Source organism: Protomyctophum bolini (genome assembly GCF_963924005.1).
Source record: "Protomyctophum bolini genome assembly, chromosome: 3".
Taxonomy (NCBI): domain Eukaryota; kingdom Metazoa; phylum Chordata; class Actinopteri; order Myctophiformes; family Myctophidae; genus Protomyctophum; species Protomyctophum bolini.
In genome coordinates, this window is record NC_137864.1 from 16,143,366 (window position 1) to 16,170,386 (window position 27,021).

The window sequence follows — 27,021 nt, forward strand, 5'->3', positions numbered from 1 at the left end:
TGAAGAGGACCTGAAGAAAGACGACAGGTCGGATGGTGGTGTCTCCCCACTGCACAAAGTGCACATACCCCCTGCTCTCACCCACTCCTACCCCAACGCCTTCCATGTGTGGGACCAGGACGCTGTGATCATTCCCATCATGGACACCCCAAACGAGAGCCCCATGGCCAGCCCTCTGCTGGCGGTCATCCCATACATGCCTTCTTTCTTCCCCGGCGGCCTCAACAGCCCCTGCTACAATCAGCCACCCCCAAAGACGCCAATGAAGCCCATCCCCGAGGCTGTCTCTGTATACACTACAATAGACTTTCCTACATTTAAGTTTTAATCATTATTATTTTAAAACATTTTTTTTAAACTTTACAAAAAAATGTAATCAATGATTTGTTTTTCCAGTAATTTCATGAAGAAATCTAAGGAAAAAAATCTAAGAAATTCCATAAATTAGAAAACAAATGTTTAAGAAGTAGTGAAAATAATGCAATCTACAAGCGACTTGTTGTGAGCTTGTAGATCTGCTATTTTCACTGGATTGGGTAAATAATGTTTGGGGTCTTGAGCTAAAAAGTTTGGGAACCACTGGTCTATAGTGCACTGCACATACTATACACCAAATACATGACATTCGGACTGGGTGTCCAGAGTCACACATTATTAATGTGACATGCCCAGGCATCAGCACTTCATACCATTCACGTCTTTGCTATTTGTTTTCTTTGCTATTTGTTTTACACACCACTTTAACATGGTGTGATACTGTGTATATGTACGGAGTTATAGCATAAAATATTGCACATAATATAACATGTACTGCTTTACTAAAAGAAAAAAGGAATGTGGTAAAAGTAGATGATTAGAAATCTTACATTTAACTGTAAACAACGCATTATGCACTTAATGGAATGGTCAACTGGGGTGATTGAAGACGTATTACACTATTGTGTGAGAGACTAGTGTGACATACTGTTTCCTGATGGCCGTGGCTTATTCTGATCTACTAAAGTTACTTCCAGGCCTTGACAGGATTGAGTCAGCTAATTAACTGCTGATACTGTGGTGTTAATTAAATTAGTGGAGATGACTCGAGGACAGGTAAGGCTGACTTGAGCAAAAGTAATAGCTGTTGTTCTAAGTTCAGGAAGAAAGGGCTCAGTTTGAAGGCGCTCCAAATCTTATTAGACCGGAAGTAAACAGACACGGTCTTCTTTAGGTTAACATGTTCACCTGTTGACCCGAAGAAGACTGCAAGGGCAAAGCGTATAGTTTTGTGCCGTTTTGAATAAAGTTTGGACTGGAGCATCTTAAATGTGAGTTGTGAGACCTCCATGACCGTGCTGCCCTTGTAGAAATAGAGCTATATGCGTGTGACGTCATCGTACCCTGAAGTTATACAGGAACGCCTACTGAGTGGCAAAGTATTTTTTCATACAAAATCCACCATAGACATGTTGAGGTACTTTGTCAAGAAATTCTGTGCAGGTGATTAACTTTTCCAAGTGTCAGAGTTTGGAAGTGCTTGTTTTCAATAATGGAACGTCCTGCTTGCCTCCTGCATTGTGTATAAAAAATACCGGTATATTATATACACATTTGTTCTAATTTATTGCTCTCCAGCTTTGTCTTTCTCTCTCGTGCTTAGTTATCTCTTACTCTGCCCCTCAAACCAAAATGTATGGTTAAGTGTTAAGTCATTTTATTTACTTTTGTTTTTAAATTTGGGGGACTTTTCTTTCAGCCAAGTTCTTAACCATGTCGATTATACAACTTTATTTTGTGAGGGATTGGTGGAGGGATTAGGGAGAGAAGATTAAGCATGAAGCTTAACGTCTTATACAGCGAACATCCTTTTATTACTTTGAGCAAGGGAATCAGATGATCACACGGGACAGAGTGGAGGAATGAAAGCCAGAGCAACCGGAAATTACCATCTAGGTGCAGATGAGATTTTGCCATCGATTTATTGTAGAGTCAAGTTACCCGCCCAGAAATAGGTCATGAAGAAGAAGAGAAAACAGTCTTATAATGATCTCATGACCAAGTCTGAAGACTCAAATCTGCTCCGTCTTGAAATATGTCTCAAGTTCACGGATCACTCAACAGAAACCCATTGGCTGGCTAGACCACACTCCCATTGCATACCTCAAAACATGCGTGTGATTGGATGAGAGACTCAGAGTTCATCTTGGACCATGTGCTTACGTCAGCCAGGTTAGGAGGTCGTACCCGTCCTTGACCATGGCCAATGATTAGTGACTGAGTGAGTCTCACCACCTGACCCGTTCCTGAACTTCCTGGTTTGTTAAGCTTAGAGCCTACACACACACACGATACTCAGACAGTAACCCATCCCAATTGGCTAAAGTTAAAGATGAGATGGACATATCAGAGCTGAGACAACAGCACATGGAAAAGCAGTTCAATTTGTACAGCAATAAACATGCTTCACTAGTGTCACTTATGCAACACTGTAGAGGCCATCTGCCTCTAAAGTCAATTTTCAATGGAGCCATGTTAAATTTAGCCAGCCCTGGCTAAATTTAACATTCAATGCCAATCTGCAGTCAGCCAGTTTAATCCTTTTATGACAAGCCAGGCGGTGAGAAAACAATATTTGGAACACTTGACCCCATAGTGGATTTGAGACATCAGGCCAACTGATTTGCAAAAAAAAAAAACATACAGGATATGGATATAAAGTGTCCATACATACAAATTTATTGAAGACAAAATTCTTAACAATCAATATTTTTTTCTCATGCAAATATAATTCCCAATCTAAAACAATTTAATAAAAATCACATTTTATTTTAAGTGCTAATGCCGGTTCTTCAATACACTAGAGTTCTAATACTTCGCCAATCTCTTCCATCTTCCGACGTGGCAGCACAGTGCGGTACAGAGAGGTACCCCTGGCCTGGATGAAGGTCAGTACCATCTCGTTTTTGGTGACTTCCGCATGGACAAAGCCACCGAGTGTGGACGCCTGGCCAGTGAAGAACTTCACAGTATCTTTGGGAACGTGGTGCCAGTGACGGACATCGGGATCCAAGAAGTTTCCAGCACCGCTCACTACGTATCCCACACCAGCTTCTTTGATGTACTAAAACACAAACACAACTCGAGTCAGCTATGCAGCATATACAAGTTACATTATTGTTAAACATCAGCATTACTTAATTTACAAGAAGTCTATACAATTAGAACATTTAGAATTGTTATTTTGATCAAGGTTTGCCAACCGCATTGAATTGTGGACAAAGGCTAAGCCAACGATAAAGTATTCTTCAGTTTTGAGTCTGCCAGGCTAAATCTCATCAAATGGTAGTCTGTGGATGAAATGCCAAATAAAATAATGGGCCTCGATATGAAAAAAAAAAATCAGACCGTCTGAAGTGAGTGGTGCTGTACTCTACTGTACAAGCCCTCCTCCCTGGCCTGAGTGCAACAGTGACACTTGGTGAACAAACTATAACGCAGACAAAGCCAGGGACAGACCCTGCAGGTCAGGGACACAGCCACACACACACACACACACACACACACAGCGCTGTCTATAGAGTGGTTGCACCACTCAAGGTTGAAAACTACTGATTTAGACAATCCACCCACCTGAAGATTGTGGTCGTGACCACAGAAGTAGGCGGTAGCCTTGTACTTGACCAGCAGGGGCCGTAGCTTCTGCAGCAGGCAGTCCGTGGGTCCGTGCTCCGACACGGACCACACCGGGTAGTGGCCCGCCAACAGCAGGAAGTCAGCTTTGTTCTGTGCCATCCTCTCCTGCAGCCAGATGAGCTGGCGGTTGGCGTCCACCGCACGCAGTGGACCCCTGGGCTTCTCGTCCTCGTAGTCATCAGAGTTGCCGCAGAGCATGATCGTGTCCAGCATGATTATGCTCAGGGTCTTGTTCACTTTTGGGATGCGGAAATTCAGCTCGTAATAGTAATAAGGGAAGCGCCTGTGAGAAGGTATTTATGTGCAGCCAAATGTCAAAATTAACACAGTCAAGGAACAATGGTGGGCTGCAGTCCAGTGTCGATTAAAATGGAAACTAGATAAAAACTCAGCTATGATGACTAAAACTAAATATATTGACAATAGTCAATAAACTAGACTAAAATGTTAGTAAGGGACTAGTGGACAAGAGATCCAGTATAAGTAATTTTACACTTCGTTGCATGCTGAAAATAGCAGATATACAAGCTCACAACACGTCACGCTGTGACGTGTTGTGAGCTTGTAGATCAGCCATTTTCAGCAAATGTAAAAAAAAATTACGACACCATCAAGGCCCACCAAAATACATTTCAGTCGATTAAATCACCTGTACATTTAGTGGACTCAAATCTTATGATATTTAGTAGACTAAAACTACTAACTATTCAAGAGACAACTAAAATCTAAATTTGCTGCCAAAAACACTGCTGCAGTCAGACAAAACCTGAGATTTCTAATCACAATTATCCATCCCGTAGCAATGGCTGTGCTCAAGTCTTTGCTTCTGGGAGGTCCCTGGAAAAACACATTTTCAGATGGGGGTCCACAGCCAAATACAGACAATTCTGGGGGTCCTTGACATGAAAAAGGTTGAGCACCACTGACATAGAAGCATAGCCTAGGTTTCAATTTAGAAGCCATTTTTTTAAGAATCAGCCTCAGGTCTAAATGGTTTAAGATTAAGAAATAGGGTAAATATTACTCACCATCTGTCAGACCTGCGGCTGTACTCCATCTGCGCTCGGACATTCCCTGCATGGTCATGATTGCCAGCAAGCACGTACCAGGGGATTTGAAGAGACTTTGCTGTATATACAGACTCATAAGTGTCCTATGTTGAAAGATGGCGAGAGAAAAAATGAATAATTGAGACTTTATCACAATTAACACATGCATTTTGTCTTGAAAGAAAAAAAAAGTTCTGGGGGGGGTTGGCGTGCTTCTAACCTTGAACCTAGGAGAATCTACGCTGTCCACGCCTGTGTAGTAGAAGTTGTCACCAAGGGCAAGAACAAAATCTGCACCCATCTGCTCGGCAACTCTACCCATTTCCAGGGCCGTGGCCTTCTCCACAGGGGTGATGTAAGGGGGATGGGGCACTCCACCCCAGTCTCCCACTGCCAGGAACTTGATAGAACTTCTGTTTCCTGTAGGTAGGGAGAACAAAGACCAAACATTTGGATCGTCTGAATTTCAGTGCAAAAGTCATGTCCACATTCTGGTTCAGTTTGCAGGAAAGCGTTACTTACTAGAACTTTCTTCCAGGTCCTGAAAGGCAGTTGGATAGCAGTAAACCACAGACAGGATGGTACATAGTGTGGTCAACAGGGTGAGTGCCATCTGTAACACAAAGCACAATATGTAATAGAAGGCATTTTAAGGTGTGTACACATTAATTCAGTCAAAGGAATACACTATAATGCAGTGCTGCTCAAAATCTTAACACACCATACTGTCCTGTAGCTTAGGTATTTCCCCTTCTACCTGGCAGAAGTACAAGCCCTGGCTTTAAATGCCTTGTCTGGCTGCAGGAAATTGACAGATCCCAGATGGAGCCAATCAAGCCTAATCAAAGCAATTGCAAACCATGGGCACAGACATCAGTCCCTACACCTCCCAAGATAAGAGGGCAGCTGGGTCTACAAATCAGACATGCATTCAGTGAACAACTATACAGTACAGCTTGTGAAAGCCAAAAGTAGAACGAGCATTAAACAGCTGAAAATTGAGAATTGAAAGTGATACACCGGACAACTAAATCAGAAGCATGAATAGTTTGAGTCTTTGTTTGAGGTAACAATCACAGTTTTTTAGTTTTTTTTATGATCTGTACTTTATTTGGATTTTTTACAAATACAGAAAACAGAAAAAACAACACAAACAACAACAGAATACGTATGCATGGACATTATATATGAACAGAGAAACATAATATAAAAGTTTAAATTAGTTTACACGACCAAACACGCAGCATCATCAACCGTATCATATGTATACAGTAAACAATCAAAAGGGCATTGTCTGACGCCCTGACCATGGATCACATCAGGGACCTGCACTTTATATATATTATATTTTAAATACTTATTTATCCAACTGATTATTCATCTTAATAGGATAACCTCTCCAAAGCAGCCACAATACCAAGCTGAGTGAACCATACATGTGCTGGAGGTAAATAAAGAGAGCAGGTGTATAAGGAATATAACACTCACTGTTGACAATGCTGAGTGTCCTCGGGATGGCTGCAGGGGCCCTCGGTCTGCACCGCCTCTCCAACTTGTCTTGCTTTTATCGGCTGTCCCAGGAGAAGAAAGCGGTCCCATGGCGGGCCAGTCCCAGGCCACACACACACACACACACACACACACACACACACACACGCCACGCCAGTGGTGCATGAGCATTGCTCACACCCTGATTCACTCTAAGCACAATAGGGTCATCTACATGTGACCTACAGTGGTTATAATAGTTAGTGTCCACACTCAACTTTTTCCACCTTAGTGTTGATCATTGTGTTTATTTTCCTTCATCCATGGTTGGGTATACTATGTATGCATGCATGCACGTGTGCTAATTCTATTTTATTTCAATGAGTCAGTATTTGTGATAAAAGCTGGTCAAGACATGGCCAACTTCATACTTTGGTAGTCCTGGTTGTACCTTCATTGGATTTGGGCTCTTTTGCGACGCCAATAGCCATTTTTTATACTCAGAGTTTAAATGACCACTTTTCAGTTCAGTCAGTTCCTTTTAGTGTCAAAGATGGACATCGATGAAGCCTCAGCTGTTAAGTGTAAGTTCAAGGTGTTTTATATACAATAGGCCTATGTTTTGCTGCTCAAATGTTATATTGTGAACATGAGGGCATTAACACAGTGTGTTAATTAACACAATATACTAATATATATAGTAAATCCATTGTTAATTGCAAGTTAAATTTAAAAATAATTGGCCGAAACCCTCATCAAAACATGATTCCATGTCATGTTTTCTACCGAGTGTTAATCTAAATTACGTTGACATTTCAACCATTTGTAAAAATGTGAAAGCTAAATCAACCATTAATTTGGCCAGTGAAATTGCTAACGTACCGGTAGTTTAATTGCATTGTATAAAACCATAGCACATTCTTTGTGAACATTCAGGATACAAACTTATATTCTCAACATAGTGATTGCCGAAATCTGCAAATGGCATTCCCATTGAAAAGCATTGGCAGATTCTGCCAGCAAGCAGATATCCCACACCAGCATCCCAGACCCAAACACACAGGTGCAGTGAACCACACTTTTGTGCTTAGCACTAGATTGTAAACAAATCCCTTTTATTGTACGACGAAGTAGACTATTTCTGTCCACGTGCAGGACATTTCCATGAATCTATCATTTGTCCTGCACACCCAACCTACATTTTGCTTAGCCTTTTTGCCAAGAGTGCCATCACTTCCACCACCACCCCTTGCTTTGCTGCAAAAAAGCTGTGCATAGCAGTAGTTTGTTGACTGACCAATCCATCATACTGCATGCATTCTAGGCTGGCTAGTGACATGTCCGAGCCATGTGCCCCACAAATGGAAGGGGCAGCGAGTGCAAATGGGTACATGTCTACCGGTATGCGAGTGCTCCCGTAACATTGATGTGAGGAATCTGCATGGTATTATTAAGGCAACCTCAAGGTAACCCAGTAATTAAGAGATGTCTTTTGACACCATTTAATTAATTAATTTGTCAGTGTTTTCTTCCCGCTCATATAAAGCTTCTTTAGAAGTCGTTATGATGCATTATTAAATGCAACTGACCACTTACTCACCGATAAGTTAAACCTATAACTCAGGCCATAAAAAAAACAAAAAACAAAAAAAGTCTTCTAAATCCTAAAAGTTGTCTGAAAATCCTGTTTCTATGTCAGTGGTGCTAAGCCTTTTTCATGTTAAGGAATGATCTGTATTCGGCTGCGGCCGCCGAACCCCCATCTGAAAATATGTTCCAGAGACTCCCCCCAGAAGCAAATATTTGCGTTAAAAACCATATACCGGTATAAATAATATATATTAAAAGATTTGTGCCACATTTTCACGATAAAAAAAAATAGCAGATCTACAAGCTCATAGCGCACTCTGTGCCACGCTATGAGCTTGTAGATCTATTTTTCAAGTTAGTTTAAAATAAAGGGGTTTTGTACAACTAAATATTGTGTCACAAATAGACAAGGAAACAAAATTAAAGTATTTTATTACTATAAAGACCAGATTAGAGCATTTTAGAACTACAGCAAAGGGAACTCATAACCGCAACATAAAAATGTTCACCACATACATACGATACTTGACTAGTACAGTCGATTAGAAAACAAGAAAAATATATCATAAAGTACAACGATCATGACAAGAGAGGTTTAGAGGACACAATAACACACCACCAGATAGATATGATCCTTACGTTCACATCGAGCTGGAAAAGGATGGAGATAAATAGGGGCCAGTTAAGAAAAGAGATGAGCCTAATAGGAACCAAAGCCTCGTTCCCACTGGCATGCAAAAGCCAGTCATCAACTGGACATTTTACATTTTGAGTGTCCTTCGAGAACAGCCACTGGTCACGTCGTGATGTGCACATTTGGACTGGAGATAGCATGGCCAGAGTGTGTGTGTGTGTGTGTGACTGGAGCAAAACTGCAAATAGTCGTAATTAAGATATATTTGACTACAATGCGAGGTTGATATTTCCTGGTGTTATGCAAGAAACGTAGCATCTTTGAGGAACACCTCAATGTGTTGTGTTCATCAGGAGAGCAGAGGGCATGCAAGAGATAGAGGCTGGTGTGCAAACCTGCGGATGAATACTATTATTGTGTTCCTTCATATTTGTCATCCCCAAAACGCCTTAGTCTCACATGCTTCAGACACCTCTGACACAAGCATTATGTACTGTAGCCGTTACATTCATCTGACGTGGGAACAGTTGCCATACCGTACCGCACGTCTCCATGAAGGCAGGGCATGGTGGGAATGACTCTCCACTGCCTTTGCCAGCTATTGTTTGTGTCCAGCAATGTTACGGCAATCCCAGTGGGAAAGGGACCGATATCACAGCTTCTGTAACATTCACTATTTGTTTTTTGTTTTATTTTATTTTACTTAAAAAATTAAAATAAAGAAATAAAAACCTTAACTGGCAAGTTTAACATAAAAACTAAAATAACCAGTGTCATGGTGATGTGAGAGTGGCAAACAAAAAAAAGGGGAACACAATTCCTCTAAGCGAATTGAAAATATAAAATTTCTTAGCGTTTGAAACACCGCAAGCCAAGGCATCGTCATCAAGGATAGACCTAGCCTTCCTTCCAGAGTGCTGTTGAAGCTGCCTAGTAACCGTGGTAGGTGGTCTGACTCTGAGTGTGATCCTGTCCAACATAGCCCTGGTTCCAGTTGCCATACGCCTGCTGCTGAGGCGGCTGTTGCTGCTGCTGCTGTTGTTGTTGTTGTTGCTGCTGCTGCTGCTGCTGCTGAGGCTGCTGTTGTTGCTGTGGCTGCTGCTGTTGCTGCTGATTCCCCCACCCTGTCTGGTTATCCCAACCTGAACCTGTAGAAAGATCAATTACATTAAGTTAAGAAGGGAACAATCCCAATTCTCCACACCATAATCAACACATTCTATGCCGTAGAACGGAGATCTCTGTCAAGTCTAATCCATCCGCTTAGTCTTTACCAGAGTCTTTACTAATAGAAGAGTTACGATGTTGAGGGAGCACTCGAGTGCTGTTCATGGAGCCTGAACTGAGACAAGCTGGAGTTGGAAATGCATTGTTTTCAACGAGGGCGGCGCAAATACGAGCCATTTTAAGCATGTGTGCAACATGACAACTGTTTTAAAGTATTGTACAGTGACAACTAAAGTATCTGTAATGTTTATGTTGTACTATTACTACAAAACAATCTAAAATAAAGCTGGGCTGTCCAATGCATTTCCGCCTACTTCTGGTACAGGACTTGTCCCAGTTGGTTATCCCCATGCTCAATAGAAGTCTATGTAGGAGAGCCGCCACTGGACTGGCCCTATGAAGTGCAGAACTGCAGCATCACTCCCAATCTTCCGCCGTAGTCTGAAAACCCACCTTTTCAGACTCCATCATGGCCCATAGCACTTACCCCACCCCCTTAGATAGCATTTCTGTAGACTTAGATAACATTTGATACAGACTTATAGCATGTTATGTAGACAGCACTATAATTGCATTGTTATGTAGACAGCACTATAATTGCATTGTATGTAGTCATAGCACGTCATAGTACATATGTATAGCATAGTAGTATATATGTATAGTTTATATGTATAGTTTCATTATATAGATATTCCACTGTTACTTTCTTAGCTTACGCATGTTTCATGATAAATGTTTTTATGTGATGTATTCCCATGTTTTTGTTCTTGCTTAATGTAAATCGCTCTGGATTAAGAGCGTCTGCTAAATGCCTAAATTGTAAATTGTAAAATTGTAAGTGAAAACAGTTTGCGTAACTATGTCTATATCTATCTTTACTATAATAGCTTTGCAGGGAATCCATATGTAATCTACCGCTATGAATAGCTCGCATGGCATCTTCAGCAGATTCCGTCGTTCTCACAGGTCCTTATAGTTTTACTGATATAGGTTTAGGTTGTTGTTTTGGCTGTCAATCACAGCGACTGACCAATCACAGCGCAATCATCCTCTCAAACACGCTGAAGAGATCCCATGCTCAGCCTATGAATAGGTTACCAAAGAAGAATTCTATGGGTTTAAGGATTCCTTATTCACTCACCATAATTGTAGCTGGGGTAGGCCGTGCTCGCCGGGGCCACTGGGCTGGGGTATGCCGTGCTGGCTGCCGTCACGGAGCTGGGGTATGCCGTGCTGGCCCCGGTCACGGAGCTGGGGTACGCCGTGCTGTACATGGAGTAGTCTTGGTTTTGGGTATGGGTATGGGTCTGGGCCTGAGCCGCAGCCTGCTGGCTCGCCTGGTTCTGCTGGGTCAGAAGCTTCTTCTTCTCCTCGCCGTAGCCATAGCTGTATGGGCTTTGCTGGTCCATCGGAGGAGGCATCGCCTGGTAATTAGTGGGCACCTGCTGATGGTGGGGGGGGGTTTATTTAGTTTTACTCAAGTCTTTTGACAAATTTAATTTAGTTTTGTCAATATGTTTAAGTCATCATAGCTTCGTTTTTACTTAGTTTTCGTCAGTGGAAGGAAGAAAAAGGTAGACGACGGACATATTTGGTCAGTTTTAGTGGACGTTGTCAACACCAACCTGCTGATAGCTAGTGGGCACTGGGGCGGTGGAGGTGTCCGTGGGTGGGGGGGCTGGAGCAGAGTAACTGGATTCAGGGTAGAAGGTGCCATAGCCAGAAGTGCCAGACTCGTCTGTGAAGCTTTCTGACTGGGTTGGTGTGGAGGCGGCAGGGGCCACAGCTGAATTATTACTGTAAGGTTTATCTGAAAGTTGTTGGGGAGAAGAAAAAAAAGTTTTGTCACTGGTGTGTGTGGGGATCTATTTAATTGTTTGTTGAATTTTCTCAAAAGTCTTCTTCTTCTAAATTCTTGCGGTCCTGTGGTTCTATGGAATATTCTGTCGAAACAATCTAAAATGGATTGTTTTAATATAAATCTTAGATGTTTCAATCGAAGTGCATTCTGATCTCTTCTTGTAACCAAAAAGGTCAGACCAAGTGTTTAACTGAAATTATACCACAGGTCGTTTAGCTACATCTGGTCGTAGTGACTACATCTGAAAAATATGTTTTTTCAGCGATTTTCCTAGTTTTAAGAGAAACTGTTGTATAATTGCAATAATACACTCGAGGGTGTGGTTTAACGTGCTTATTGCCACTTCAGTGATGCTTGCGGAACTCGACTACGTCTCGTTCCTGACGTGGCAATAATCACGTTAAACCATACCCTCTCGTGTAATATTGCTTAATTATTTTACTTTGTGAGTAATAAAAGTTTATGAATCCTGGAATGCATGACGGTGGGAGTAAATATTTAACTTACATAATACATATACATAATAGTGTCCATGTCCATCTCTGTTCTCTGGAGTGTGCGGTCCCTTCCTTATGGAAGGTGTTTTACAATTTATAAGGCCTAGACTTGCTCCTTTTCTTGGATGTGCCGGATAAATATACATATATCTATAAATTCTCCTCAGCCTTGAACTGTGTTGGACAATGCAATGTATAATGTACAACATATTTGCTGTTATACAGCACTCTGTCCAACATTGGTTCTTTTTAACACTGTAACCTTAAACTTAAAGTTGAGTCCTCCAGGGCTCAACACCAGTATACTAAATATCCTTATAATAGGTGAGCAGTAGTGCTCTTTTCGCAGAATGTTAGAATAGGGAAGCTAAGGTTCAGGTGTTCCCAAACAAAGATCATTCCCGAGTGGAAATGGCATGGTTTAGAAAGGTAATAATAATAATTATTATTATTGTAATGATACCCATAGATTCATATACATGGAAGAATTAAATTCCCACTAACAGAGTTAACACTCTGTTACATACGTAGTAATAATTATGGGGGAAGGACACTTACGATATGATCCAGTGCCAGCCATGCTCCCATAATTGTAGTCGGCTGTTTAAAACGAAGCATAACAAAAAAACAATTATAAATTTCATGTGCATCAAGCTGTCACTGAAGTTTAATTTGTACATCAAAACTCTGCCCAGAACCAGTGAGAGTTAACTTACAACATTTATTAAAACATTTGCTGGGTAGATCTTTTCATAAAAATAAATCCACTTATGACGTGCCGAAATAGGAACGCCAGGGTGAAATAAGTTCCAAGTCAAGTTTCTTACTCTTGTTATAATTACTTGTTCCGACAAATGGCTTGCCTCGCCCTCGACCACTGCCCCGACCCCGGCCCCGACCAGGACCCCAAGTGTTGGACCCACCGGACCCAGTGCCAGTCCCAGTCCCAGGGTCTGAAGGAATGCCCCGGATGGTACCGAATCCTGGGATGTGCTGTTGAGCAGAAGAGGTTTACAGGACTGTCTACAGGCAGCGGACGTGCGCGCGCGTGTGTGTGTGTGTGTGTGCGTGCGTGCAGTACATGGAAAAACATATGTTGGGAAATATCTGAAGCAGCTTGCATTATTTAGTCCCCCCAGGATTCACAGAGAACAAGTCTAGCTTCCGTGGAGAACAATTCTGATTCTGCAGAGAACAATCCTTGATTCCGCGGCTTGATTAACAAGTTATAATTCCCCGGACATTAACACTTTGACTGCCTCCCGCAATTCAGTCTAATGTCCCTCACCGCTAGCCGTAGAAAAGGGGTCTATTACTTTGAAGACCACGTAAATTCACCTCCCAGAAAATAGGAAGCTAAATCGCCTATAGCTAATGAGCATCGTAACTTTAAAAGTCATCGGAAGCGTTAATATTGTCACCGCGATGTATAAATTATAACAATTTACATTTTGAAAATATTTTCTAAAAATGGTTTGATGCAAAGGTTATATTGTCATTCAAACCATGCCAACAGCAACTGCATTTTAGATCATACCTAATATGGGTGTAATATTTTATATTTATTCTATTCTGCATTGTCATGACACAGATTTATTTGAAATGAGTGACCGGTCCGTCAGTCAACTAGTTCCCCCCAGGGCCCGTGAAGAAAATGTCCTACGAGGTGTCCTCAGACTCCTCACCATGTACAAATTCTTATTAGGTAGTAATAATTAATATGATTTGTCAGCTTTTACTGCCATTCCGCACCCGCCATCCCGCCACTGGCAGATCCACGAAAAGGCCCTCGTCGCAACTGTATTCCGCCGACATCCGAGAAATCCGGATGGCTGAGAAATCAGCAGACTGCTTTGAAATCAGCTGTAATTTCCGCGATGGCGGAGTCGCGGATTCCTGGGAGGACTAAATGGATACTATACTAAATGGATGTGGGTCCATCTTTGCTTGTGCGTGGATGACAGGTAAAAGCTGGATCAATTACCATGTCCGTGTAGGTGACCTTCTTCCTAAATGGGTCTCTGAAGCTGGAAGGTCCACTCTGGCTGTGTGGAAAAAGCTTCTCCAGAGCAGCTAACGCAGCAAATGCCTTTGCCTCTTTCTTATTAGAGCCTCTGCCTTTGAACTTGACACCATCTACCTCAACCTGAGAAATTGAGGGGAAAAGAATATATCTATCTATTTAGCTGGCAACATTCCACGCCCCCCAAAATGGGGGAAGGTGTCGCGAATCTGTCTCATGTTGACTGGGTAGGACCGCTCACGTTGCGGATATGTTACGCACAGTCGCACACGTCACGCATAGCCACACGTCGGCCCCGGGAAGAGAAATTAGCCAAAATAGCTAATAAGCTAATCATTTTTGCACTTATCTGTTTGCAGTCAATCGCGTTAATGTCCGTACTCCGTTTCTTCGCACGCCGAGCCAGAACACAGCCTGTTAACATTGCCCTGGTCTAAAGACTTGGGCCTTTTCTTACATATCAGATAAGACAAATTTCAACTTCACAAATGTTAATTTACTTTTATTAAATTAAATTTGATTGTAAAAAAGAATTTGTGGAGAAAAAAAAGAGTCCTTGAAGTTCAATCTACACTGTATGACAGTGTACCTGTCAAAATGAATTAAAGAGAAGGAAAAATGTATACGGTATGCGCCTGTGAAAAATGACATAAGGGGTTTTGCAACAAAGTGTGGTATAGCCTTATGTTAAACTAAAGTCAAGCGTCGTGCCAGACAGTGTGTGACCCACCTCCATGATGAAGCACTTTTCGTGGGAGCCACCCGTCTCTGCAGAAAGCTCATACTTAAGGCTGCGGCGTTTCTCATTGAGTTCCATCACAGGGTTCTTCCCATGCTTAGTCAAGATAGGACCTTGGGTACTCTGTAGGAAGCAGACAGAAGGTTTCACACTACTGGCTGTTTCTAGTCTCCGAGAAAAACACAAAACTTTAAAAAAAAAGGCAGGAGGAAAATTATTTGTATGGAGAACAAATGTGGATAAACCAAATGAACTGATGTAGTTGATCTACAAGCTCACCACACCATTGTGGTGCGCCATCAGCTTGCAGATCAAGATATGTTCCGCAAAGAGTGTTGTTGAGGGTAAAAAGAGGGGCCTAGCATAGACCCCTGGAAGAGTCAGGAAGAGTGTAGTTAAAGAGGGGCCTAGCATAGACCCCTGGAAGAGTGTAGTTAAAGAGGGGCCTAGCATAGACCCCTGGAAGAGTCAGGAAGAGTGTAGTTAACGAGGGGTTGAAGTGGTTAAAGGTATATTCAGTGATTTCACTTATTTCAAATATCCCTTCTGTGTGTGCTGACCATATTCTTTGTCCCCATTTAACCCCTGGTCAAAAAACCTTAGGTTTCGTTTTTGGCCAGGTCTTCATCCAATCAGGATAGAGAGGGGACTTCGGGCCAATCATGATAGTGGGGGTGGGCCTTGGTGTGTGTGCTGTTGGTCTGTCGAATGTCCCCCCCTCCACTGTAGTGCGTGCATGTGCACATCTTGTTATCAGGGCGGACCGGGGTTTTTTCCAAATCACCCAAATCACTCAATGCTCCTACAAAAACAAATTGTGATGTGGGTAATTACATCGTCTGATGTAGTAGAGCCTGCCCCCGCTGCGTCTGCCTGGCCCTCCTCTGTCACGTCACCGGACTCCGATTTGGAATCTGACCCAGTAGGTAAGCCTAGTTCCTGCAAGACCTGTCAAAGACGGGAAGAGAAACTCATAAAAGTTAGGTTGAAATGTTTTGCACTGCAGTCACACATCCTACCTTCGACTTGCCTTGTTAGACTCGTCCTTATACAGTAGATGCCCCCCTTTAGTAAAAGTCGTCAGTTGGCAAGTCTCTAGACAGGTGCTCCACCAGAATGTTGCGTATTTAACATCAGCTAGAGTGGACAGTTACCAACAAGAATCTGTATGATGGAATACCACGGGTGAGCTAGTAAAATAGCAGCCAGGAGAATGAGACTAGCAAGATACTGCCCAAAGACAATTTGGTGCTGTGGGAACCAACCCACAGGCACCGGTCACGAGGACGTCCCACATTAACATACGTGGATGTACTCAAGAAAGACACAGGAGCACAAAGCACCAACGAGCTGGCCAGATGTATGGAGAACCGGGATGACTGGTTAGTGGTTACTGTTCAACCTGGAGCCTCCATTTTGGGCATGTCATCTTTTCTTTTTCAAAACTAGAAAAGTTCATGGTGTAACACATCAACAGGTGTTGTGAACTTGTGAGCGGATATTGTGGCAAAATGTGCAACTATGTAACATGAGGGGGTGTTATTGCCGTTTCAGCAAACTTCTGCTGCACTGGCTGGCACACACATCACAGAGGTACACAAAATTACATGATGTACATGTAGGCAATTTGGAACAGTCTCACAGTTAACTCTGCAGAAACCGCATGAAACAAACTTGCCTTGGTGGCTACATTAAGTTTGGCAGCTCTCTTAGAAGGCCCTGTAGACTCATACGTCTTCCCATTCAAATCCACAGCCATAGTGAAGACTGGTTCATGGACAGGTCCCGCCTGAGACAACAATCTGTACTCCAGACCAGGTTTGTACTGGTTCAGTCGCATCACGGCATTCATACCCAAGTCGTCTGACACTAAAGGAAAGACAAGAGACACAAAATGAGTGAGGGGAGCGTAGTGTGAGACAGGTCAACTGCAAACATGAAATTGATGTTTTGACAAAAACAAAATGTTAAGGGATTTGATAGCTACTACAAACCTGATTTCCTTTGAAAGCGGTGATGTTTCTGGAACTTGAGAAACTTTCTCTGCTTGCTGTTGAGTTGGCGGTCGTCTCCTTCCTCATCCACCTCAGTGTAGGTTCTCTTAGATGGCTGACTAAATGGCACGGAGGGTGCGATCTGGGCTGCATAAAAAAAGACAAGCTTTGAGAACAGATCCTATTACAACTGTAAAAGTGCTTCCTTAACATTGAAAGCAAACTAGCAAAGCAAGCTTCTTTTTAAATCAAATGCTCTAATGGGTTTGGATTATTATTATTATTATTATAGCATTGAATCTGGCTATGCAGCCAGCGACCAACCTCTAGTATATTATAATTACCTGTGCCAGCTTTGGCATTGGGCCCTCGAAATTTAGGAGGAACAAATTCCATTCCCAGCACTTTATACATCTGTCCAAATGCAGATAGCCTCAAGGCATGCTGAAATGAAACACATTAAAGTTAGGCACAATTCTTAGGCTCCCAACATGGTAACCTTGAGTTAGCCTCTCTTAGCAAGCCTCCCCTTACCTGAGCACTCGCTGTGATTTCTTCACGTTGCTGCGGAGTGAGATGGCCAATGGCGTCAGTCTTTTCTCTCTCACATGGATCTTTAAATCCAGCAGCGTCTATATGCACAGGGGGCGTGAATTATTAGACCAATGCTGCTCATGTCAATATCTTATGATTGACAACAGACGATTGAAAACCGAGCTAACGCTTACCTTCCATGAGCATTCCGGAAGCGACGCACTCTAAAACCCTGCGGAAGGTTTCGCCCGCTTCCATTGGTCGTTCAGATGTCACAACGGCCTTCTCAACCAGTAGATCGAGGGGCTACTCACAGGGAACCAGAGCAAAGAACACAGTTAACAACATATCCCAGGTCTCAGCATTTCTTTCAGAATGGGAAAATATCACCCTCTCACTGTCTGACAAAAGACTCAAAAGGCAACTAATGCTGCATACTTTGGGCTGTATTTTGCGTGTCTTAAGTACCAGGTCTTATTCCCTAACTTGAGTAAACGAAAGACCTGGAGGCGTGATCAATGCCATTTGGCTATTCTGAGTGGCCAAAGAGCATTGATCACGCCTCCAGGTCTTTAGTTTACTCAAGTTAGGGAACAAGACCTGGTACTTAAGACACGCAAAATACAGCCAACAGTGTCATAAATAAAGGACCTACCGGTATAACTATCGATTCACTACAAAAAAAGTTCCTGTTTTGTGTCTGTATAGGCATGGAACTAAACAAATCTGCTGTTAACAGACTAGCAGCGATGCATACACCTAACAACTAAAAAAATCACTGCCATTGTCAATACTAGTTGAGCAACAGTTTGCTTACCCATCCCGAGAGCGGAGCCCAGGTGGGAACACGTTTACACAAGTCCCTCATGATTCGGATCACGACGATAGCAGGCTTCAAGTCGTTGAGTTTGGCCTGGAAGACAAGCAGGAAGGAGCCCCTTCAGTTAGCAGTGGTGAATTAACAGAAGTGTCCCCTAAATGTACCGATGAATGATCTGTACATCCGAGGGGTCATAACGCTGGACCCAAACTACAATGTTTAATTCAGCTCTGTATGATTTAACAATCACTGAAATACACAAATGTAATTGACTAATATGTTTACTTAAATGATTAAATGTAATGTGTATATATATAGCCTGCCAACTGTGTTGTGTAACATAAAAGTAAAAGAAAAAACAAGTATGGTGGACCGTGTGGGTACAATATTCCTGAATGGCTTAGAGTATAATCTTACTTAATCTTCTTGAATCTTAAAGCACAATTAAACTTTGGTAGATGTTTGGTGTGTGTGTACCATGCCCATACAATAACATGACCAATGTCACCATGCCAGTGTCGTTGACAGTAAAACTTTAGTCACCTGAAATGTTCTAGCATTAGTCCAGTTTTAGTCGACTAAATGTCATACGATTTTAGTCAACTAAATCTACATTTGATTTAGTCGACTAAAATGTGTTTTGACAGGCCTTGATGTAGTTGTAATGGCAGATTTTACACTTTGGTTGCATGCTGAAAATAGCAGATCTACAAGCTCACAACGTGTCGCGCTGCAACGAGCTGTGAGCTTGTAGATCTGCTATTTTCAGCATGCAACCTATAGCATAAAACTAGATATCTTGTCCACAAGACCCTCCCTAACATTTTAGTCTAGTTTATTTTTACGAAATTCTTAGTCTTAGTTTTAGTCATCATATATTTGTTTTTATTTCATTTTAGTCAGTGGAAAAAGGTAGTCGACGAACATTTTTCGTCTTAGTTTTAGTCGACGAAAACAACACTGCACCATGCAATATACACCCGTCAGGAGAGTAGTTGAGAATACTGGATTAATCTTTAGTTTTTCTCCTCTTTTTTTATTAATTTTTTACTACTACTACTACAAAATATATCTTGCCGATATTTGTAGGTATATCATGGCAAGGCAGTTAGAAAATTGTTCTTGTTCAGAACAACCTAAACCACTACCAAAATGTAATTGTGGTGTTAAGTGTAAGTAGTTTACAGGTAGTTTAACAGAAGTTGAGACCAGTGTTAATTAAGGGCTATTAACACCAAGAACTATGACTATAATATATTGTTCAACATTGTCTTGCTTATAGTCGTGGTGTTAACCAGCGGCATAAGGTACTGTACTTAAAGTACAATTTTGGGGTATTTGTAGATTGAAATAATACTTTAAATACATTAACCACTTCAGCCCTATAAACATTTCAGCCATTTGGAAATAGCCGATACAAGCTGCACAATGCGTCACGATGCGAGATTGTAGATCTGCCATTTTCAAAAAGACTTTTATACATTTTATTCATTTGAAAACTGGTGAAACGGGGACATTCTACATGAGTACTTTTTACTCAAGTAAATTTTGAATTCCAGACATTTTTTGTGTTATAGTTTTTATCCCACGATTTTGTAACCCATTTTTTCACCCAGTGTCAATTATCTAATGAAATCATGGGCTCTACACTCCCTCTGCCAATCTGGGGAGAGCAATGGACTGACCTCATGCTTCCTTCAATGCATGAGGAGTCAAAGCCACTTCTTTTCACCCGACAGGGGGGAGTTTCCCCTGTTCGACGTAGCGCGTGGAAGGAACACGTTATTCCAACCAGTTCCTTTCCCCTCCATCAGGCGCCCCGGATGGCCAGGGGGAGGCAGTTTAGAAACCAGGATTACTGCATGTTTTTTTTGTGAGGGTACCTACCCTAGGGGACATGGGGAGAACATGCAAACTCCACAGAGAAAAGCCCTTTCCCCAAACCCGCCTCGGGTATGGGCACTGATGAACACGCCCACAGCATCCCCAGCGGGAATCGAACCCAGGACCTTCTAGCTGTGAGGCGAGAGCACTTCACTCGCGACTGTGCCACCGTAAGAATTGAAACTTTTACTTACAGAGTAAAGTTAACTGTCATCCACTTGACTTCTATAACTATACATAGTTACAGTGCTTGGTGTGAACAGCCCCGTTACTCAAATTATGATATATAGGATATTTTAAGCTAGGGCAGTTATCAGGAATATTGCATTCACTGACAGCCGGAGACTCTGGGACACTACTACACTATCCCATTAACTACATGCTGCTGTCCACACCAATGATTTGTCTGAACGAATTGATACAAAACAGTGGTATGGATGAGCAGAACTGTCATTTGGAAATTGTAAGGACGGAATAGATGAGCAATAGTTGAGAGGGCAGAGTTTGTGCGTAAATGCAAGGAAAATTTAGGGTTGCACGAATTATCGGAGGTCCATATATTATCCTAAAATAAATGGGAAAATTTAATTACCGTTCCTAAAGTGGAATTTCAACCAATCCAATATCCGATAATATGGCACCTTAGAGGGACCTTTTTTTTTTCTTTTATAAAAAACAATCTCATTTCATAGCTATGAAGAAAAGTATGATGATTATCTTCAGAAGGACTTTCATTACCCTCCTTACACAAACTCTGGATTACAGTGTGAATTTGTTTTAAAATGCAAAAAATGTGAAATGATCCGTTATCACCGTTTGTATTTGCCACAAGAAAGCAGATCATTATCGGTTATCGGACCAGAAATTCCATATCGGTGCATCCCTAAAAAAAACTGAGATCATTGAGGACTCAACCTTATATGCAAGTAAGGACGGGGTGCAAACCTGGAACCACTTGGCGTGGCGGAGAGACGCCAAGGCAGTTAGGCAATTCTGCCTGTCCAGAACATCCGGCGGATCGTTGTCTGTTTGCGTTTCTATTGACGAGGTGAGGTAAGAAGACAAGGTACAGTTTGACCAAGGGGGTTGGTTCTGTCTGGCAGCTGAGGGAGTAGCAGCGTTACCCAAGGCACCAACAATGGCAAGGAAAGGGGAGAGGGCGGGGGAGTCCCAATAGGAATTATCCCATGGCCCCCCAAATGTGCCTGCAGGTCTTTCATAAGACTCAAGATACTTTTTTACTGTTTGAGAAGGTGAGTGTTTACATTTAAGGAGATTAATTTATTTAAATGATAGTTTAGTGTTGTGTCGTTATCCCAGTGATGCTACTATGCTCTTTGTGTGCTACGATAACCTCCCCTTTCCTCGACCGCTAGGCTTGGGTTTGCTGTTTAGCCCGCTTCTGAGACAGTGTGTCCAGTTGGTCAAAGGTCCAGCGTCCCTAAAAAACTTAACACACGAGAAGGCTTAGTGATGGGGAAAAAGAAATAATGATTTGGAATAACAATCATTTGTAAATTAGCATTTGAAGAATATAGAAGTCTGCTCCACACTGCAGCAAAACTGATATTTTCCCCTGACATACATCTGGCTACGATCCAAGCAAAGGCTTAGACTTGGCCTCTTGAAACTTTGAAATAGCTTAACTGGCTTGATCATCTTCTTCCTGATACAAGAGAGAGCTTACTCCAACTTCTGATGCTCAAACCAGTGCATATGTCACCAACACTCATACAGACGGACGGACAGACAGACAGACAGACAGACAGACAGACAGACACTGACTTAGTTAGACCCTGTGGTTCATTTTTGATTCGATTTTAACTTGGGAGAACCAAACAGAACATCATTCTTAACGGATCAGTTTTGCTGCAGTTAAAGCAATACGTACAACTTCTGCATAAAACACATGCACTGCGCGCTTTAACTTGGAACTCTTCAACGCCTTCACTTTATACCTGAATAGTACAATATATCAGGAACAAGGAAAGTCTCGCTATGCTTCTGCCATTATCAACAAATACATTTATACAAAGCATTAACGACCACAGAAGCATTGTGCGCTAGTTACCGCCATCTTGTTAAAAAACACGACGCCAGAACTCTGGAGTGAGTGAAGAATCAACATTCATTGGTTGTTCACCGGATCACAGAATTGAAGTTTGCGCTCACAGAGCACATGTGCATATCTGTGGCGTAGCACAGGGCCTGCTTTAGGAGGAGAACACACATGATTAAGTAGATCTGCAACACAGCCTGCCAGCCTGGCAGGGTAGGCTGGTGATAACTGGTGATTGGTTGGAGACCCGGGCCGAGCTGCATACCTTCTCCTTCTTTCTCAACCAGCTTTCGGACCAGAGGGGAAGTCAGGTGGATGGTGAGCGTCAGGACTTTCTCTTTGGTGCTCATGACGACGATAGCTGCGTCCTCCGGCTTCTCGATTATTTCATATTTGTCCTCCGTAACCACCTATTTCAAGAATACATCAAAGAACGAGTTAGGATGGTTACTGTGGATGTTGGGGTTTTTTCCATCTCTAAATACTTATATATATCTAGGCGTCTATTGTTCGAGGAGTAACAAGAGACAAGACTTGGCAGAGATTAATGCCAGAGAGAGAGAGAGAGAGAACAATACTACAACATACCGGTATCTGTGCAGTTAGCATTTCAGCCACTCGTTTGAGAAGAGCAACGGTAGGCTTGCAGGCACATAGGAGCACCAGCTCCAGGTCCGTGTCCCCCTTCAGCAGCAAGCCCTTGGCCACCAGGCCCACTCTCATCACCCCACGAAGGACTCCGACTGGCAGTGTTGGCTCAGCGCTACAAATGGAATGACGATAATTTAGCTTCATAAAGAACCAAACCACAAAAATGTACAGAATAGATGTGCTGTACAGTAGGTGTTCAGTTGATTCTGGAATTCTAGTTCTCAGCACACTCCAATATGTGCAATTTTTTTATTTGTTTCTGGCAAGCTTTTGGTCATATATGACCGAAACCTTGCATTATCCGTTCTTTTCTTCCTTTTTTTCCCCAGCTTGTTTGCAAACATGGCTGATGAGAAACCAGACCTGAAGGAGATCTCTGGCTTTGACAAGAACCAATTGAAGAAGACAGAGACGCTAGACAAAAATGTCTTGCCCATCAAAGAAGTCACTGAACACTGAACAGGAGAAGAGCCAGGCAGCATGATGAAGACATCCGCTATACAGTTGGCGACCATTGGCTTTTTTCCATTTGTGTGTGGAGGCTGCCTTTTGTTGAATTAGTTTTCCTTTTGGCTGCAGCACCTCACCCAAGTCAACCTGTTTTTTTCCACTTTTCTGTCTAACAAATTAAATAATAAAAACTGCATCACTTCTCTCTCACTATTTGTGAAGTGGTTTGCAAACAGGCCGTGGGGCCAGATGACGCTATCTCCGTCTGTCCAAATTGAGCGCCTCGGACATCGAACATCTCACCCTTCTGCTGCCTCCGGGGTTTCTTTCGCAGAGGCTTCTTCATCAAGCATGTCAGAGATGGTCTTGAGGGCACATTCCACATGGGAGATGATCGTCTGCACTGCCTCCAGCTCGTCCGGGGTAGGGTACACCAGTGAGTGTTTGGACATCAAGTGGCGGTCGTATGGTCGCAAGGGCGCACGAGGGACCTTTAAAAGGGAGACAGACGGTAGGTGGTGTGTAAGTAATGATGATGAGGATGTAAAATGAAAATAATTTAAAATAAAATGGAGGTGATGGTTGTTTAACCCATTTAGGCCTGACGTCAAAATTTAAAAAATGTCTTTTAAGTTCTAAATGCTGACAGTTTTCTGAAATACCTAAGTATGTTTCCGACTGTATCAGTGGTTCTCAATATTTCATGTCAAGGACCCAAAAAATGATATGTAATCTGCCACTGACCACCATCTGAAAATATGTTATTCCAGGAACCCCTCAGAAGCAATGATTTGAGTTAAAAACGTTTGCTCTGAAAGAATATAATTCAAAGATTTGTGCCACATTTTCACGATTTTTCAAAAATAGCAGACCTATGAGCTTGTAGATCTGCTATTTTTCAATAGCTAAAGCATAACATAATGCTTAAGACACCAAAAGGGGTTCCCGCCCAAAATGGGTTAAGTCAAACAATGGCAGTGGCCTATAAATGCAATTTGAAACGAGGTGGGATTTGTCAAATTTTTATTCTTTCAGACAGTGTCAATGCAACTTTTTCTGCGTATGTCCAAGTGGGATTAAAATAATACGTCTCAAACAAAGTATAAAAAGAACAGAGAAGTGTCTAACTGGAAAGCAGAACATGTGAATGGCTTCAACTGTCTCGGGAGGTGGAAATGAGGAAACAAAGCAACCAAACAACCAAAACAGCAGCAATTCATTAAAGAGAGATGCAACTAAAGTACAAACCTGAGCCTCCTGTTCAATGGCAGCCATGTAGTCGTGGTAATTCCTCAGCTCCTCCTCATAGCATAGACAGTCGTACCAGTAACGTAGATCCTCATATCTAAAGAAGATTATGAATTGAGAACAGTTAATGACAGTAGCTCCAAATACTGTACAGTGTATTCCTAATTCCTACTAGTGACACAATAATAATCTCATGGGAAATAGTTGGGGGTTATTTGGACATATAGAATGGATTAGTACATAGTAGTTGCCGGCAGTGTGAATGCTGATTGGTTGCATTAGTAAACATTCGTTATGGTGTACCTGTCAAAGTCATGTGGAAGGAGGCGGTGTCCGTCTTGTATAAGGCTGTCCCAGTACAAGAGCTCCTCGTAGGCTTGTCGCTCATCCCAAATATGCATCGGTGGTCCTCTCTCTGGATCCATGACTCACACTGGAAACAAATCATGATCACACTCACACAGTATTACATTAAGCTTCCCCCCACCCCTAAAATAGCCAATGTAAATAGATCTGCTTTTCTTTTCTTTCTGGGAGGGTTAAAAATTAAAAAGGGTATCTTTGAAAAACAAAGAAAAGTCAGACACCAAAATGTTGCTCTTTATTAGATTGACGTTTCAGTCGATTAGACCTTCATCAGGACAAAAATAAAATGTGTCGTTTTATTGAAAATCTTTGCCTATAATGACACACATGGTCAACTACAGGGTGAAGTAGCACTAAGCGCAAATTATTTGACAGTTTGCAGAAAAGGACACAGGGAAGTACAGTTCAATACAAGGTCTGCTGAGCCTGAGAGGATTTAAAACCCAAGAATTCACCAGGCTGAGGCTTGTCTCCATTGGGTTCCATCATATTCAATTAATCTGAATTTAATTTACTGTCAGGCCTGGCTATTCTTTAATCGACTGGATTCGATACACCACCAAGTACCCATGTACCTGTCTAAATACTTCCTTAATGTCAACGACGTCTACACCCACAACAACAGAGGGAGTTCAACAAACCATGTGCAACCCAGATTCGGCACAAACAAGGGATTAAATTCATTTCGCTCCTACGCCACCAAAATGTGGAACGCCCTACCAACAGTCATGAAGACATGCGAATCCCTTGACTCCTTCAAAAGCTGCTCTCAAAGGGCACCTAAGGACGGATGCAATTCTAAACTGGCCCCTGTAAAATCTGAATCGCCCACCCGCCCCCTTTTTCCCCTCACTGTATATGTTATTTTCCCGTTATTTACCCCCTATGATGAGTAGTGTATATTTGTAGTCTCTAAATGTTATGATGAATTGAACATGGTGGACCCTGTTGTAAACAAGTGTAATGCTTTATGGTGTCGTCCACAGATAACAGTCTTGTATTGAGTTGTGCTTGAAATGTACTCTCCAAAACGAATTAATTAATTCTTCAATCAAATCAATCAAAATTTAACTGGGGACAGTTTCGAATTGCAGCCAAGCCAACCACCCGGCGTTAAGTGCTCTTTGAGATTGAGCGGCTCTAGCCTAAAATGTAGACTCTCGTAGATGTATTTACTATTTATCGATTGTGACAAAAATGTCAGAATCGATTAATACATCTACGAGTCTAAATTTTAGGCTAGAGCGTCTACGTGACCAACAGGTCCGTAACAACAACACGCGTGCCAAAACCAAAACAAACGTCCATGTTATCGTAAAGAAAATAACAAGTGTGGTTTCAATGAATTTTATTGGGTTTTACAAACTGTTAGAAGTATTCAATCATTAAGTATTTTAGGAGCTGCTAAACACAACGTCTTTCTGGTTATTTGTTGTGTTTACGAAACGGATCGCCAGTTCAGTTCGCACGAACTAACACACAACACCGGAACTCTACTTTCGATAAAGGGCCGCTGCTGGGCGTTATTATTATTATAATCCATGTAAAAAAAAAACACAGTATATATGTAATAATGTACATATTTCTACTGACGTTGTCCTAGTCGCGGAACACAATAACACCTTCCACGGGTAAAGCCATGCGATACATTGGCTATAGTTTACACATTTTATTTATTTAGATGCTAGTGGGACTGGCTAGTAACTAGCCTAGCAGGGTAGCTAGCTAGCTAGCTTAGCTTAGCGGGCTAGCTAAAGTCACAGACAGTGATAGGTTAAATGTGTGCAGGAATAAACACGACCACGTATATCACACTGTATTATATGCATGGTACATTGGATGCACACTGAAAACACCTCCTATATATACATTATACACATCATACATACATGTAAACAAATACACAAAGCCCTACCTTTCACTGATCCTATAATTGGAAGCTCGCTTAAGCTAACTTAGCTAAACTAGCCATTACCGTGCGCCCGCCGTCGCACAAAGACGACGTAATACACGGTGTTGCCATGTATCGTGAGAGACATACGCGGGTCTAGGACAGTGGTTCCCAAAGTGTGGTCCGGGGACCCCCAGGGGTCCTTGAGGGAGTTCCAGGGGGTCCCCACAGCTAAATTATAGTTTGGAACCAGGCAAATGGACCTTTATGGGTCTGTAACTCAACATTGATTTTACAATATAAATTGGGGGTCCTAGACATAGGAATGCCATTAAATCATAGGG

At 42.1% G+C, this 27,021-nt stretch overlaps 2 protein-coding genes across 3 annotated transcripts; both read right to left on the reverse strand.

Moving 5' to 3' along the window:
* Positions 1 to 2,772: 2,772 nt before the first annotated feature.
* acp5a (acid phosphatase 5a, tartrate resistant) lies at positions 2,773 to 6,303 on the reverse strand. The gene is made up of 6 exons (XM_080759537.1): positions 6,210 to 6,303; positions 5,244 to 5,334; positions 4,942 to 5,141; positions 4,701 to 4,825; positions 3,610 to 3,955; positions 2,773 to 3,100 (listed from the first exon to the last, which is right to left on the reverse strand). The coding sequence occupies exons 2-6, from the start codon at positions 5,332 to 5,334 to the stop codon at positions 2,837 to 2,839; spliced, it is 1,026 nt and encodes a 341-aa protein (XP_080615663.1). The 5' UTR covers positions 6,210 to 6,303; the 3' UTR covers positions 2,773 to 2,836.
* Positions 6,304 to 8,214: 1,911 nt separating this feature from the next.
* On the reverse strand, positions 8,215 to 26,778 carry LOC308312971 (interleukin enhancer-binding factor 3-like). Of its 2 annotated transcripts, XM_080759801.1 has the most exons (21): positions 26,702 to 26,778; positions 24,724 to 24,853; positions 24,421 to 24,517; positions 23,476 to 23,663; positions 22,660 to 22,834; positions 22,337 to 22,481; positions 20,958 to 21,049; positions 18,126 to 18,221; positions 17,503 to 17,614; positions 17,309 to 17,406; positions 17,119 to 17,218; positions 16,775 to 16,921; positions 16,459 to 16,649; positions 15,615 to 15,728; positions 14,772 to 14,903; positions 14,003 to 14,164; positions 12,846 to 13,011; positions 12,577 to 12,618; positions 11,286 to 11,470; positions 10,802 to 11,105; positions 8,215 to 9,581 (listed from the first exon to the last, which is right to left on the reverse strand). In XM_080759801.1, the coding sequence occupies exons 2-21, from the start codon at positions 24,843 to 24,845 to the stop codon at positions 9,364 to 9,366; spliced, it is 2,886 nt and encodes a 961-aa protein (XP_080615927.1). In that variant the 5' UTR covers positions 24,846 to 24,853; positions 26,702 to 26,778; the 3' UTR covers positions 8,215 to 9,363. The 2 variants fall into 2 exon arrangements, with proteins under 2 accessions (XP_080615927.1, XP_080615928.1); XM_080759802.1 differs by lacking the exon at positions 14,003 to 14,164.
* Between the last annotated feature and the right edge of the window lie 243 nt (positions 26,779 to 27,021).